Genomic DNA, 18,000 nt, shown 5'->3' with positions numbered 1-18,000 from the left:
CCCACTACTTGATGCAGTGCAGAATCGGTAGATCTTCCTGAAGTGTATCCATGTTGATTTGGATGAAGTAGGTTATAAACCAGAACTTCATCTCTTATATCATTCCATCTTTTTCAAGAGAAAATATGTTAGGCTAATTGGTCGGAAAGCCTTCGGTAGGGTGTATCCATCCTACCTGGTTTTGGTATGAAGACCACACGGACCTCTCTCCACTTTCTAGGAATATATCTCAGAGCCAAGGAGGCTCTGAATATTCCCACAAGGTGCGGCAAAAGGATATCCAGTCCCCACCGTAGTAGGGCTGGATATATGCCGTGAGTCCCTAGTGACTTGAAAGAGGCGAAGCACGATATGGCCCATCTCAGCTTTCCCTCACTAAGTAATGTTCTGGAAAAATGCCAGTCATTCGGTGTGGGAATGATTATTTCTTCCGTCCAGTTCGGTGCTTTTGAGGCACTAGAACCGGGGAAGTGTGTTTTCATCAGGATCTTAGCACTTTCGCAAAGGCTGAAAGTTTTGCTTCCATCTTCCTTTGTTAATATGCCGATGTGGATCTTTTGAGAGCGCTTTTTGTAGCCCGGAAGCTTAGGCACAGTTTATACCAAACCCATTTTTCAGTGCGTCATGGTTCACCGGATTCTCTCTAACGCGTAAAATGGCAAGTGTATAACGATCGGATGGACAAGAGGTCATGAAGGCTGAACCAGAAGGATCAGGACGATATTATCCTTAGATGGAATAAAGGAATGACCGAAGATAGAAAGGTCCAATCGCCTACATTGACGAAACAATGGCCACGTTGCTCAGTCGGAAGAGATGTGGGCATGGTTCTTTGTGTTGGGCTTCTGTTACAATGAAAGGTGTTAAATGAATAAACAATGGTATGGGAATAGAGCTAATGAAACGAAGATAGACAAAAGGTAAATAGATAACATTAACTGATGGTTTGACACTTGGACTCTAAGGAAACGGAAATACTTAATACTCAAACGAAAATATAGGGCGCCAGATATTTTGACCAAAAAATACTCAAAGGAACAATAATTAACGAAACATAACACAACAATAACAAATTAGCAAGAATGCTACGACAAGACATCAATGTGTTGGATTTTTGCAACACCAAGGAAATAATTTTACACTGGTTTTACACTTCTGAAGCTAGGAATGACTAAAGACACTTTTCACAACTAATATTTTATTACAATAACACAAACTTTTGGTATTAAAGTAATTTTTGTGTGGGATCGGACACACGCCCTACTTTCCCGTTTTTTATTATCTTATTATTCTATATAACAACACCTTGGCAACGAACTTTTTTTTTTGAATATTGCGCCTTTGTGTACACTTTGAATTATAGAACATAAAAACATAGAAACATCTTTGTGAAGTGTACACAAGGCGCAAACCACTAAATAAAATATTGAAACAAAATATAGTTTTACTAAATATTAATGTTGGGAATTTATTTCTCCAACATGCTGGGGGGCCTTGGTTTTGATACCAAAACAATATATTCCACCCCTTTTTTTTACACATTTTTTAAAGAATTTATTGCTTATATAAGTATAAAACTTTTACAAAATTTTAAATTTAAATAGAAATAGTTATAAAGTTAAATTTTATTTATTATTATAAATTGAAAAAAAAAATAATTTAAATTTGTTCATCGTTAATTGGAAGAACAGCAATTTTTGTGACAGAACGTAAGTATGTTCCCTTTTTAGTTTTTACTTCCACCACTCTTACCTTTCCGTCTTTACCAGGAATAACTTTATTAATCCTTGCTATAGGCCACCCAAAAGAAGAAACATTGTCCTCCTTTACAAGCACAAGCATGCCTTCTTGTAAATTTGGCAACGATTTTCTCCATTTAGGTCTGTTTTGAAGTTGTGTTAGATAATCTTGGTACCACCTTTGCCAAAAATGCTGCTGCATTTGAACACACAACCTCCAAAATTTTAATCTATTTTCAGGAATCTCAGTTAAATTAGTTTCAGGGAAAGTTGTCAAAGGAGCACCTATTAGAAAATGACCTGGGGTCAAATATTCTAAGTCAGAGGAATCATTATTAATTGCCATAAGAGGCCTTGAATTTAATATTCCTTCAACTTGAGTAATCAAAGTATTAAACTCCTCATATGTTAAAATATTATTTCCCATCACCCTTTTTATATGATATTTAGCACTCTTCACCCCGGCCTCCCATAGACCCCCAAATACTGGAGAATAACTTGGGATGAAGCAAAATTCAATTTTATCATCAAGGCAAAAGTTGTTTAACTTAATGTTGTCGTTTAGAAGTTTTTGAAGTTGATTATTTGCTCCCTTGAATGTGGCACCATTGTCACAAAAGATCTTGGATGGTTTACCCCTTCTAGAAATGAATCTTTTTAATGAAGCTAAAAAAGAATCTGTTGTTAGATCAGAGAGTAACTCCATATGAATTGCCTTCACAGAAAAGCAAACAAACAATGCTATATATGCCTCTGTCGTTATAGACTTTCTAATCCGTGACTGTTTAATTTGGAAGGGACCACAGTCTATACCAACATTCTGAAAGACCCTCGATGAACGTACCCTTTGTTCAGGAAGAGATCCCATTAACTGTTCACTGCACTTGGCCTTACATTTAAAACAGGTTACGCATTTGTGCAAAATCCTTTTAATTTCTTTAGTGGCACTAATAATCCAAAAATTTTGATTTAATGAACTTAAAACTTGTTTCGGACCTGCATGTAAAAGTCTTAAGTGCTCTCTGTGAATCAAAAGATCAGTGATATGATTGTTTTTGGGAACGATCAAAGGATGTTTTTTATTAAAAGAAATATCTGAGTTCTCCAGTCTACCACCAACTCTTAACAGTCCCTGAGAGTCCAAGAAAGGATATAAAGAATTTAAATTAGACTTAATTGCTGTGTTGTTGGTTAGACATTTTATTTCCTCAGAAAAATGAAAACTATGTTCATACTTAATAATGGTTTTAAGGCTATTTTCTAGTTCTACAACTGTTAAACTTCCAGTAATCTTTTTATTTTTATTTTTTATATTATTTACAAATCGTAGGCAATAAGCCACTATTTTTTGAAGTTTTGTTAAGCTAGAGAATTTTATGAAGAAAGATTCTGGTTTGACCTTAGCTAAAGTGACAACTTTATATTCAGGCAAATGGTCTGGAGTAGAAAATGGAATTTCAAAGTGCAAGAATTCAATATTTGAAAGAATTTCAGGACCATTAAACCAAAGATTGTTTGAATTAATTTCATGAGGTTCAAGTCCACGAGAAAGACAATCTGCTGGATTTTCCTTAGTGTTTATATACAACCATTTAAATTCGGATGTCATTTCTTGAATTTTAATAATTCTATTGGCAACATAGGGATTCAATTTCAAAGGTTCGGATTTTATCCAAGCTAAGACAATGTTTGAATCTGAATATAAAAATACCTTACTGACTTTATCTTTTAACAGTTCAAAAACCTTGTGAGATAGTTTTGAAAGCAACAAAGCACTGTTCAGTTCAAGTCTTGGCATAGTTAGTTTTTTGTTTATAGGAACAATCCTAGATTTGGAACAAATCAAATTTACATGTACTTTATTTTCAAAAATAGTCCTCGCATAAATAACAGCTCCATATGCAATCAAGGAGGAGTCACAAAAGCCAACTATTTCAATATGAAGAGCACCAGTAAAGTTTAAATTTCTTTGGACAGTCACTGTGGGCATGCTCATTAAGCTTTCAACAAAATTTTTCCAAGTGTCAAGTAACTCACTGGAAATTATAGCATCCCATTTGACCTTACTTAACCAAAGTTTTTGCATAATTACCTTAGCAGCTACTAAAACTGGGCCCACTAATCCCAAAGGATCATAAAATTTGGAAACAAAACTGAGAATCTGTCTTTTAGTTACACATTCATTTATATCAACTTTTGGACAACTAAATTTAAAATTATCTGTTTTTGTATCATAAGTCAATCCCAGAGTCTTTACCGTTAAATCGTTTTTGCTGATGTTAATTTCATCAAAATTTTGTTTATTTTTAGGAATATCATTTAAAATTTGTAAATTATTTGAGCACCATTTGTGCAACTCGAAGGACCTTAATTTGAGCAGCGAGATAAGTTCATTTTTTAGTTTTATCGTTTCTTCGATTGTGTCACACCCACACAAAATATCATCAACGTAGGTGTTATTAAGAAGAGCTTTAGAAGCCAAAGGATAGCGTTTACCTTCAGTTCGGGCTAATTCTACCAAACATCTGGTAGCTAAAAAGGAAGAACTTCTTAAACCATATGTTACAGTTTGAAGTTGAATACATTGTAAACTGCCATTTTTCTCTCGCCACAAAATATTTTGTAACTGGCAATGGTCTGGATGTACCAAAACCATTCTATACATTTGTTTAATATCTGTCAAAAGGACGTAATTACATTTTCTAAAAAGAACAAGAATATCGAAGAGCTCATTTTGAACTACAGCACCATTATAGAGATAATCATTGATGCATTTTTTCTTTTTTGATTTCATGCTGCCATCAAAGACTACTCTTAATTTTGTTGTTTTTTTGTCTTCACGTATCACTGGATGGTGAGCCATGAAGTATAAAGAACCACTATTTAAGTCATATGTACTAAGACTTACTATTTTTGCATGCTTTAGAGCTAAATATTCATCAATAAAACTTTTGTATTGAGAGTACAGCTCAGGATTGACTTTAAATCTTTTTTCTAGATTTTCAAAGCGTTTTAATGCTACAGAAAATGAATCTCCTAAATCCAAATCAGGTAGATTTTGTTTTAATGGTAATTTAACTTGGTATTTATTATTTATTACTTGCAAAGAATTTTCAAAATTAATCTCACAAGCTTCCTGCTCTGTCGAATATTCCGGAAAAATTTCTGGAACCTTCTCGGTTTCCCAAAATTGAGAAACAATATTTTCTAAATTATTTTTCATGCTTAAATGAAAAGCAGAAAAATTACAAATTTGTAGTGATGGAGCAGAACCACTAACTATGAACCCAAATAGAGTATTTTGTAATATAATCTGGTCTACTTGTATTTTATCGGAGAGCAAAATATGAAATGAAATATTTGCCCCAAACAATATATCAATTGTGCCAGATTTATTGAAGTCATCATCAGACAATTTAATATTTTTAGGAATATTTAAATTTAAAACATTGAAATTTGTTTGTGGTATATCACTAGTAATTTTATCAACCACAGAACATTTTATATTTGTGCTATAATCAAACACACATGACTCAATTTTTAAATTTACAGCCTTTTGCACATTGGTAATATTCTCAGAAATACCTAAGATATTGACATTATTATTAAATGTTTTTAAGTTTAATTTACTTACCAATCTACTTGTTACTAATGATATTTGAGATCCTGTATCCAGGAGACCTCTGGCAGTGATATAATCACCCCTTTTTGTTCTAATTTTTACCTTCACTGTTGGTAACAGAACATTATTAATGTTTTCATTTATTGAACCAAATGTAGTCACCCTATCGTCTGCATTACCACTGTTACCCTGTCCAGTGCTGTCTAATGGAGTTTGTCTGTCCACATGCAGAAGAGAATTATGTTCTTTTCGACAAACTGAACACCTGAAACTCATTTTACACCTACCAGGATGATTATTCAAACAAATTCGACAAGCCTTATGACTGTCTATAAAAGACACTCTATCATTTACTGAAACAGATTTGAAACTGGAACAATTATAAATTTTATGGCCTGAGGATGAACAAAAGCTACACCTGGTTTCTAATTTGACTTTACTTGTAGCCAAGTGAGTTTTTTGATACCTTTCTTTGTTAGTGCTACATTTTTTATCTGGAGTGGTTACAGTTTCTAAAGATGTAGCCCTATTTTCAATATAAGATAAGAAATCTTTTAAATTTGGCAATTTTGAGTTGTCCCTATCAATTTGAAATGATCTATTAGTATAGTGATCTAGTTTTTTAGTTAAAATGCAAATAAGGATCATATCCCAACTTTCTACGGGTTGCTTTAAGTTTTTTAGTGCACCTAACTGCTGTCTCACTTTACTAATGAACTCACGTAAGGCGGTGGAAGTTCCTTTTTGAATGGAGGGAATGTCAAGTAGTGAATAAATGTGAGAATTTATTAATATTGTTTCATTGTTATAACGGTTATCTAACATTCTCAATGCATCATTATAAGAGTCATTTGTTAGAGGTAGATCATTTATTAGGCTTCTTGCCTCTCCTTCCAAATGATTCTTTAAATGAAAAAGTTTTTCAACATTTTGCAGTGACTTATTTCTATCAAAAACAGCTAGAAATAAATCTATAAAAGGTCTATAACTTGTTAAATCTTTGCCGTCATAACAAGGAATTTCTATTCGTGGAATATTTGAAGAATAAAAAGAATTATTTACATCTTGTGGATTAGTACTTACGCTCTGTATTACTGTTTTTGAGAGTTGACTATTAATTTTAGCTAATGTGTCAAAGTATTCCTCTCTAATATTATCAATGGAATCTGCATACCCCTGTTCACAACATAAAATTTCACAATGAAGATCTTGAAGTTTATTAAAATTTTCTATTAGTAAGTCTTTCCTAGTTTGTAATTGATTAATTATTAATTCAGAAATTTCTTTGTCCAAATGTTTTTCAACAAACCTTGTAATAGTTTTAATAGACTGAATTTCTTGAGATTTTTTAGTTTTTAGCATTTCAATATCCTTTTTAGCGGGCATTTTTTTTTTTTTTATATGAATCTACCTAAAACTTAAAAGGTAAAAAAAACTATTTTAAATATCAAAATAACAAAAATGTTGACGATTATTTACAAACCAAAACACAAACAGTCAATTTATTTAATTTTGTATTCACTGTCAATGTCAGTTTTCTGTCACTTCATATATGATCGATTTCATAAAACATCGATTATTTCTCTCGATCGCTTGATAACCATTCGACGTCGGTCGTTCGCCCTCTTTTACATAGATGGCGCTATTGTATAGCTTGACGTTTTAAAAAATTAATTTTTTAATGATTTTTCTTTTTTGTAATTTCTTTTCTAATAATTTCTTTTTTGTTCAATAATTTCTTCTTTTTTTTTATTAGGTGTGTTTCTTACCTTCTGGAAATTGAGTAATTCCTAGCTTCTTTTTATTTCCGGCTCGACTGGATCAAACTTGATGTTGGATTTTTGCAACACCAAGGAAATAATTTTACACTGGTTTTACACTTCTGAAGCTAGGAATGACTAAAGACACTTTTCACAACTAATATTTTATTACAATAACACAAACTTTTGGTATTAAAGTAATTTTTGTGTGGGATCGGACACACGCCCTACTTTCCCGTTTTTTATTATCTTATTATTCTATATAACAACACCTTGGCAACGAACTTTTTTTTTGAATATTGCGCCTTTGTGTACACTTTGAATTATAGAACATAAAAACATAGAAACATCTTTGTGAAGTGTACACAAGGCGCAAACCACTAAATAAAATATTGAAACAAAATATAGTTTTACTAAATATTAATGTTGGGAATTTATTTCTCCAACACAATGTACTAATCTTGAGCTGTAAGTAAAATTAAATAAAATACCACATCGTACACTTCAATAAAACATTTATTAAAAACTCAATGGAATCTTAATATTCACATAATATACATAAAAGAAAGGTAAAAACGTTAGCCACAAAAATAAAAATTAAAAAATAATCATTTAAACATGGTTAACAAATTGCATTTACACACACGTAAAAAAATTGATAAATGGACGATTGTGACTCACTATTTAAAAATGGAATTAACTGAAGTTAATAAACATCTATAAAGTTTAAAAATATAGAAAAGTAAAATAGTTTCTTAAAAAAGCTTATCTATAAAAAGATCATAATTAGTCATATTTCGTCCATTTCTAAATATAGTAAAAAAAGGCCTTTTTGTCTCGATAAGACTAAATTATACTCTAACAACAGAAATCGCATAACGTTAATTAAAGAAATTAACTATATAAAAACATACTTCAAATTCACTGTAAATGTCAAAAACATTAAGCGAAAACGCCTATATAATCTTGCATTAGAAATTTATGCGAAAGTAAATGTCTATATTTATTTTTTATCCAAAACGGCAATGACCTCATATATTAAGTAGGTCTCTCAACTTTATGCAAATAACATATTTATGGTAGCTATGTTATCTCAGGCAAACAAAAATAAACCAAAATAGTTCACTCACTCAAACAGGTAGAGAAATGCTCCCTTCGTAGGCCGGCTGGCCCATGAGGCGCTAACGATGAATACGAAGAAATTCGACTATAGATACAGTCGAGAGAAGAACAGCGCTAATAATGCATAATGCAAACTTAGGTGGAAGGTGGACCCTTTAAAAAATAGAATAACGCAATTGTATTGGAGGCATTTATAAAAGATTGTTTTTTTTTTAAACTTACCGACACAAGTCGGGTCTACCAGACCTATGGCCACTGGAAATCACATGACTGCACTATATTAACTCAACTCACAAATGATGCAGAATTTTGAGAATTTGTGGTTTTTATGAACCTTTGGCGTCCTTTGTTAGTGGTGGGGTTTTGAACCAATCAAAATTATGGAAAACTGTGAGAGATATTCAAGAACAGATTTCCTTATAAATCCAATCGTAAAAGGGCTTAGCAAATCTAATACTTAAGATGAGTTATGGGATGCAAGGCCCATATCATTCACCAGAAAGCTATTAAAGTCTAACGTTCGACTCTATAGATAGCACATATGTGTTTCTAAGAAAAACACGCCGATAGGGACTCTAAGATCTAATCAGTGAAGATAAAAGCGTGAAATGAAGGGGAACTAGACCAAAATCTACACTGGGAAAACGTAAACGTTACAAGTGACAGAAAAAAAAACGTACGTCTGTGATTAATATACATAGAACTCATAAATTTATGTACCTATTCGTTGACAGTAGTTGCATACTTTCACAATGTCAAGGGGTAAAATTACAATTATTGTCATTCTAGATTAGTATATGTGTCGACATTTTTTTATAGTGAAAATTTTATTTATATTTATTTATTTTTTTATTAAAATATTTTAAATTACTATTCAGGCAAATATATAATTATTTGTAAAATTTATATAAATATCTTTTTCTTCTTTCTCTTTTTATTAGCATGCATACCTACTTAAATATAAATATAAATATTCTGGCAATTGTCAAGTAAGTAAAGTACAATATCATGCAATGATTTGCAACATTCTTAAAATTCTATATGACGTCAAAATGACGCACTGTAGTATGAGTTTGGTATAAACTGTAGCAACTCGTTGTCTGTTATCTGTTTCGGTGAAATGAAAGTTTTGTTGTACATATTTAATACTGTATATGCAAAATTAGACATAACTAGACATTGCTAATTCTAGGTTACCATCCACGTGCCATGGACGACGAAGCCCATAGTAGTAGTGCTCAGTTTCACTCCTCCGCTAACGTCCTCTTGGAAGCTGTTCACCGTTCTAACCAAAAAATTCGTCCAGGTAACGGTGACAGGCCAGTGCGACAATCTAGTAGCTCGGGGAGTCAACTTGAACGTCGGGGGAGTTTGCGAATTGGTCGAAAGAAACTGTCTATCTAGTCAAATTATCTCAAACGGGTCGAATAATTCTTATATATGGGAGATGTTTTTAACGTCGGAGATGGACGCTCTAATCAAAGCCGAATTTTCACTTATCTACAATTTTGACAAGCAAACGGGGAGCAACAAGCTGTTTCAATATTTTTTTGAAATCGCCGACTATCAGGTAAGTTGTTAGCTGTATTATTTGAAGACAACGTCAATTCGTGATTGATTGCGTTGTAGCATGTTCATTTTTTTCTTGATTTTAAAATTTTGTTCAGACCTGTACACATCTGGCTAGTAATATGGTTTTATTGTTTAGTCTAGTGGAAAGAATGGTGCACTTATACTCGATAACTATTTTTAAGTGTGTAGACAGTTTTTATTGCCTAGACACATCTTGCTTTCAAATCTCCCTCTTATGATTAAAAACGTCTGGGTAATTTTCTCGTTGTGTGTGTGTGTGAACTAAAATCATTTCTTTCAATAAGCCCTTGCAACGCGTATATTGTTTTTTTTTTCATTTACTTACCGAGACTACAAATTGTCAAACAGCCACGATTTGAGGTATTTCTCAGTTCTTCGTCGAAATAGATGGTGACGTTAATTTGTTTTTATAGTGAAATACCCATCATCAGTTGGGTTTTTTATTTGGCACGTTTACTCATCGGGCTTGCCCTTTATTCTGCAATTCTCATAGTACTGTTACTACTGAGGGTAATGCGCCCTTGTTTTCTTTGGTGTTGGCATCCGCCGACCTGCTAATTTGCCGTATGTGCTTTTGACAGTTCGTCGGTTTAATTTATGAGGTCATTCAGTAGTTAATGACCCCTTTTATTATGTGCGATATAAATTATTTCTATAATAATTAAATAAAGACAATTATATTGAAAAAAAAAGAATGTGTATGTACTTTGTACGCACGTAAGAAGTTATACTTCTATTGTAACGCCTCGCCGCTCGTGCGCAGACGCTACGTTGCTACACCGATTGTCGGATGACAACAAAGGCGTAGCCTAGTTGAGCTATGCTCAATGGGGGGGGGGGGGGGGGGTTCGTTGAGACCTCTTTCAACCTTAATGTAGATGTTAACTGGGCGCCAGGCAGATTTGTCCCACGGCCCACGCCTATAGTAGACTGCAACTCCAAACCTACCAAATTGTTGCAGTACAAATCATGTGGTGTATGGAACAAATGGAATTAAGCGGTACCTCACGTATAAATTATCTATTAATAATAAATAAATAAATAATAAATAAATTTAGTCCGTAAATATGCAAAATTAACAAAAAGTAAATAAATAAAATGAACAAATATAATAATATTGAACAACCAAAACGATAACCTACCTAGTAACTAGTTGCGACAAAGCAAATAGGGCTTCTAGCCCTCAAAATTAACCGAAAATTATAAGCGTCGCGTGAGCTCAGGCGCAACCGCTGTAAAACATAAACCAGTATAACAAACCGAAAACGCACTAGGTACTACTCACAAATAAACTAAAATTAATAAAGGCTAATGAATATAAACGCATAAAAAAATAAATTATTAAAAATCCTTAAATCTACAGTGAGGTATCCAACGACGTAATCAAAACAATGCGAACAAAACGAAACGAAAAACTAAAAGAAGTAATTGTAAATAAACGGAAACCCTAAAAGAGAAAAATAGTATTAGAATATCTCCTTGTATTTGCAGTATCATAATTTATAAAACTAAATCTAAAACTAATAAGTTAACCTAAATTGTCAAAATGACGTCTACTACTACAGCAACTAATAAATTAACAAAAATAAAAACTAAAAACTCACTGAAAATGACGTCAGAGAAATAATTCTATTTTAGTAGCAATGTCAAATAAGAAAAAAAAAACTAAAACTGTAAATTAATGTAAAATTCTTCAAAATGACGTCAGAACAACGCTTCAAATTCTGTAACAACTAATAAATAAGAAAACAACAGAAGATCTTATACTAACCTTTGGCCAGAAGGGTTTTCAAGGGGGTACATATAAAAAAAACTCTTCTACTTCCCACAGAGTATTTCCACCAATAACTAGGTACTATCTACCCCTATCTATTTTGTGGTTTAAGGCGTAATAACTGCAATAGAAAAATAACAACTCTCAGAAACTAATAAATAAAAAGCTCGGAAATCAACAATGCACTTATTGCAGTGCTTAAGAAATCGAATTAGACATACCTGATGTTCTTTTCCTTCAGAATCGCTTCAAGGAATCGTCACGGCATCTATCTAACATTGTGACTTGGAAATAGGTCCCGTATCATACGGTGTGAACTTGACAACTACAGACAATGTACCTACAGCAACACTACGATATGCCCAAGTTCAATTTAGCATAAGTTCAGGCCGATTTCCCCAATGAGGGTGTCTATAAAAGCCCAATTGCCTGAAAACTTATGTTCCACACCAGCACAACAATTTTAGAATTTACGGCTGTCAAGGTGACGTACCGTAACGTATCCATGGCAACCAAATTCAAAGTCTGCTATCTATTCACTTATTTATTTAAGGAAATAGGAGAAATGTGGGAAACAATATGTTTGTTCTAGCATCAGTTTCAAACGGTTTGAAACCATCTACCAATGACCCAGGACGGCACTGTTTATGTGGTTTCTCGGACATAATGACAAATCACGGTAACAAATAGACAAAGTGAAGTACATATAAATATAAAAACGTTTTAATAATACTTATTCTCTTACTCCCGAGGAAGACAAATCCAAAGACACAACAATTATAATAAATATATTTACTAAAAACACTAATATATTCCTTCCACACCTTTTTTGCACTGATACATACATAACTTGAAAGATTTAGTTCTTTGGATTTAGCCACGAACTCCATACTGTCTGTGCGCATGCGCCCAGGATAATAAAAATTAACTCTCAATCGCGTCTAAAGAAGTATAACTTCAAAAAACTTAATTTATTTTATGAATACATTTTTTTGTAATTATTGTTAAGTAATTTTTTATATTACGAGTAGAATATGTGTTATTTTTAGTAAACCAAAAGGTTGCAGCCCAAAGTTTTTATTTATGTAATTCATTAAATCATTGTTTATGAAGTATAAGAAGTAGTATTCACTTTTTTAATTATCATATACGTAGAGTTAATTAAGGGCCGCAATGCATAAGATTTTTTATGTAGTATGTGTCTTATTTTTTTGAGCATTAAATAAATACATTTTTTTAAGTTATGATTTCTTTATAATGGTTTCATTTTATTGAAGATATAATTTTTTTTACAGCATGTAAGTAAACATGTTAATTTTTATCAGTGTTGCTGGTTTAATCTTCTGATATGATTTATTTTAAAATTTGATTTGATGAATATGGTTAAGATTTATTGACGCCCTATGATTGTGCTGATTGTCAAATTGCCAAACTATTAGCTAATTGTTATCTACCTGTCAATTATCTGTTATTTTCTATTAAGCAACTCCATACCCTCTAACACATGTCATAATAGAATGTCATTTACATTTACAGATAAATAACATAAACGACCTTTATAAGGAATTAAAAAATTTAAAATGTTGTTAAATTATGTAAATACAAGTTGTAAACTAGGAATAATTTGTTAATTTGATGTGAAAAAATTAAAAAGAAAAAATAATATATAAAAAAAAGAACATATAATAAAATAATAATAACAAAAAACCAAAAATAGAAACAAAAAAAGAAAAGAAAAATAAAAAAAAGGTAAAAAAAATAAGAAAAAAAATAGAAGTAAAAAAAGTGATTACCACAAATTAAAATATATAATAAAAAAATATAATATATGTTGTATCAAAAAAATAATATTGTAGTACCTACTTACGTTATGAAATAAGAAATTTATGACTATGAATCTGCAATCAAACACAAACAAGTCTGGCTAATTGGTTATGCCAAAGCCGTTTTCAAGCAAAAAAAAAACTCCATACCCCCCTAATACAGCTCCCGACTTTGAGCACCAAGCCCTTGTATCTTCTTGATGCACGATCGGATTATTACCATCTAAGTCTCGCCTTGGTCCACGTAAGGATAATCATCGTTCTGATCATCTGTTTTTCTTTTCCTTTATGACTTTTCTGCGTTCAGATCGTTATAAGGTCAAAATAATAAAGTAATAAAAGTAAAAAATCTTTTTCTGTATATCTCATCATCATTGTTTATAATTTTCAATCACAATTTATTTAGAATGTTTTAAGTGATACAAATCGACAGTCGCAATTTAATTTCTGTCCAGACTAGCATCTCAATAGATTTATTAATATGACCGTATTTTCAGACGTTATATATTCTGGATACTTCAGTGGAGCCCGCCAAGGGAAGCGAGTTTTGCAAAGTGGGCATCGTGTGCCACCTTCACCTTACCATCGAGAACACTTTATGTCCGACACAAGCAGAGTCCGTCAAGTCCATAATGTACGAAGTATTGGCCGAGCAGAGCGTGTGGGCCGTTTGCGGTCGAACTGCCGGGGTAGTATCATTTGAATTGCAAGAGAAATCCCAAACCGTCGTTTTGGAGGTTATGCCGTTGACAAGTGGGCATCTGCCGCTTCCGTTGGTGAGGATTTCGAAGTATATTCCGGCTGAGATTGGATCTACAGGTATGTTATTAAATATTTTAAACACAAATATATCAACAATGAAAGAGACTGTGATAAAACTATCTGGTGGTCTGATAAGTAACTTAATTTGCCGATTGGTGCTCTGCGATCTCACAAAAACCATTAGTTCTAGAAAGTACACTCAGATCCAAAAAAAAACGCAACGGAGAAAATTTTGGTCAAATTAAAAGTATTTCAGTTTTTTATTTTTAGCTCTATTTTAATGATTTTTTTAGCACACTATGTAAAAATTTATAAATTTTAATTTTGTATAGTGAGTTTTCTAATAAAATTTTGTATTTGACTTATTATACGGGGTTAATCGAAAGGTGGTTTTGTATCCTAACTTTGAAACATCTTGTTACATCAATTCCGTTAGCGGATTTTCGTAAAACCTTGTTTTTCGGTTGCAATCATGTCTTCTATGTATTATGTTTTTTGTTTCATGTGAAGATATAAATTGGTTCAGGTTTAGGAGCGAAATGACTTTGGCACCCACAATTTACTTTTCCTATTATTACCATTATCTTTTGTATTAATTTGTAATACGACGATGGGGGCTTTGGTGACTGATATCGAAGGATTGTCATATCGTCATGCCAGAAGCAATGTATTTAAATAATGATTAAAAGCAACGACATGATCTTGATTTTAATGAACAATGATAACAATAACAAAACATAAAAAAACAACTTAAATGTAACTTAACCTAAGTACGCAAATAACAAAGAAAAACTACTAAAAAATAGCTTAATACTTTGTACTGCCTCCTCTAGCCTCTATAACTGCCTGTACACGTCGCCTCATGCTGTCTATGAGGTTGCGAATATCATCTTGCTGGATGTTTTCCCATTCCTCTTCTAGAGCCAAGCGAAGTTCGTTAATTGAGGCTGATGCGACTTCGCGACCTCTAATATTTCTGCCAAACATGTCCCAAACGTACTCTATTGGGTTCAGATCTGGCGAACACGCTGGCCAGTTCATTTTATTAATACCAACTTCCTCTAAATATTACATTCCTCTAAACATTATCTTGCATTAATAGAAAATCATCGCCGATATATTGAGAAAAGAGTACTACGTGATTCGCTAAAATTTCCTCAATATACCGGTGTGCAGTCAACGAACCCTCAATAAATACCAATTCAGTGTGCGCCTCTCGGGATATTCCTGCCCATACCATCACCGAACCATCTCCATGACTAACGCGGGGACTGAAACCGCACTCCGCAAATCTCTCTCCAGTTCGACGCCATACTCGTTCTCTCCCATCTGATGAGTGAAGACAGTATTTCGACTCATCCGTAAAAATAACGTTGCTCCATTGTCCTAAATTCCAATGTAAATGTTCCCTGGAAAATTGTAGTCTAGCCACTCTGTGCCGTGGAAATAATTTGGGCCCAGTTGCGGGTCTGCAACTTTGCAAACCAAATTCATGTAATCTTCGACGAACTGTAAATACACTTACATTATTGCCTCCAACCTCTTAAAGCTGATTTCTTGTTTGCACTGCTGCTAAATGACGATCCCGCAAAGCGTTGACTCGTATAAAATGATCATCTAAAGCGGTAGTTTTGCGCTTCCTGCCACTTCCCGCTTTACGCTTGTTTTCCAGTTCGTATAAAACGTTCCACTACCCTTTGGATGGTAGAGCGATGAGTGTCTAGCCACATATTCATAATTTCGCCCAACTTCAACCAGAGCAACGGCTTACGCACAATCTTCGACACTAAGAACTAAGAACCATGATCAATCATAGGTAAACAAAATTTAAGTGTCAATATGACATAATGATAACAGTCACCAAAGCCACCTCGTCGTATTACAAAATAACTCTAAAATAATCATTATTAAAAAAATCCTAAAATGTGGGTGGCAAATTCATTTGGCTCTAAAAAATGAACCAAGGCATATTTTGACAAAACAAAAAAAAACACAATGCTTAGGAGACATGGTGTGACATGGTTACAACCGAAAAATAAGGTTTTACGAAAATTCGCAAACGGAATTATTCCACAGGATGTTTCAAAGTTAGGATAAAAAACCACGTTTTAATTAACCCCGTACAATAAGTCAAATATAAAATTTTATCAAAATACTTACTATACTAAATTAAAATTTATAAATTTATACACAGTGTGCTAAAAAAATCATCAAAATAGGGCTAAACATAAAAAAATTGAAATACTTTAAATTTGACCAAAATTTTCTCCATTGCTTTTTTTGCATCTGAATGTATATCATTTTTTAAGTATACATGTCAAATTTTAGCGCGATACGGGCATTAATATATTTTTGACAGCAGCCTAAAGTTGATGTACCTATGTATTTGGAAAAATGTCGAACATAAAGAAAAACAATTTTGCATCTTTTCGCTTCTTTTTCAAATTCTTTTTTTTTTTTTTTTTTTTCGTGGAATTTATGGCTTTGGTGAGGACCAATTAGCCAGACTATGTTATATTGTATAAATAGTTTGTGTAAATTGTTTCATAGTATCAAACTTGAGCATGATGTATTCATTTGTTTTGTTAGTAATATGTAGCATTAGTAAAGTGTAAGGTGTTTAATTTTTTTTTTCCTTCCGCGCTAGAGCATCAACCCGGTTCAAAGCCGCGGAGGTTTTAGCCCTCTTTGTGTGCATGTTTTTATTTTTTTTTGTTTTCTTTTTTTTTGTTTTTTTTGTTTTTTTTTTTGTTTTTTTTTTTGTTTTTTTTTGTTTTTTTTTTTGTTTTTTTTTTGTTTTTTTTTGTTTTTTTTTTAATTGGTTCATTTTTTTTTACTTGGTTTAATTTTTTTTTTTTATTATTTTTTTTTTTGTATTAACTTTTTTTTTCCTCTAATGCTTTACATTTAGTTTGTTTTGCAGAATTGCTTACAAAATTGGTTAGTAATTTTACAATTTTAGTTTACAGTTTATGATGTGTTGATGAAGTACATAAAGTATATTATTATTTCCTGAAAAAATAATACAATTTAGGTCTATTGGAAGGTTTATCTTGTAGTGAATTAAGTTTTTATATAGATTATTAATGTTTACAATATTTATTGAACATTCAAGTAAAACATGTACCAATGTACCCATTTTACCACAACTACACAGTGGATCGTCTGTAATTTTTATTTTGTGCTTATAATAAGGTGTTAGTGCATGGTTTGCACGTATTCGATTTATTGTGGCGACAAAGTTTCTGTTTGGTATTTTGTGAAACCATGGTTTTCTGGGATCCTTGGCTGGTGTTTACAAAAGTTTGTTCCAGTTGTTGATGCACTGTATAGGTTTTGCCACATCTCATTTATTTTGTTCCTTTGATTTAAGAATAAATCGGACGGGGGTAGTTTAAGATTTAGTTCTTCTCCTGATGTTGGAGCTGTTTTTGCTAAGGCATCCACCATTTCATTACCTGTTATGCCTGCGTGTCCCTTTACCCATAGATATATGACGACTTTATTCTTGATGTGTATCTCATTATGTAAATACAGGATTTTTGCTTCAATATGATTAACTGATCTATTTATTTTAACATTTTTAAGTTTATCTACTGCACTTTTGCTGTCCGTACATATTATAAATTTGTCGTGGTTAGAGCCGAGTACGTATTTCATAGCTTGCACTATTGCTGTTAGTTCTGCAGTGTATATGGAAGCTTCCTTTGGTAAAATAAATTTTTTGTCAGTATTTTCCTCAAAATGGTAAAAGGCACAACTGGTATATTCTTTTGACTTTGATCCATCAGTGAATATAGAATCA

General features: G+C 32.5%; 1 protein-coding gene across 1 annotated transcript in view; it reads left to right on the top strand.

The window, feature by feature from the left end:
- LOC114329182 (trafficking protein particle complex subunit 10) overlaps nt 1-18,000 on the top strand; it is a 143,603-nt gene that overhangs the window by 111,186 nt on the left and 14,417 nt on the right. Inside the window, exons 12-13 of the mRNA XM_028278205.2 lie at nt 9,436-9,813; nt 13,931-14,252. Coding sequence (XP_028134006.1) covers nt 9,436-9,813; nt 13,931-14,252 — 700 coding nt within the window. The remainder of the gene's footprint in view (nt 1-9,435; nt 9,814-13,930; nt 14,253-18,000) is intronic.

The sequence above is a fragment of the Diabrotica virgifera genome, chromosome 6 (genome assembly GCF_917563875.1).
Source record: "Diabrotica virgifera virgifera chromosome 6, PGI_DIABVI_V3a".
Classification (NCBI taxonomy): domain Eukaryota; kingdom Metazoa; phylum Arthropoda; class Insecta; order Coleoptera; family Chrysomelidae; genus Diabrotica; species Diabrotica virgifera.
This window is presented reverse-complemented; position numbering and strand designations above follow the sequence as displayed.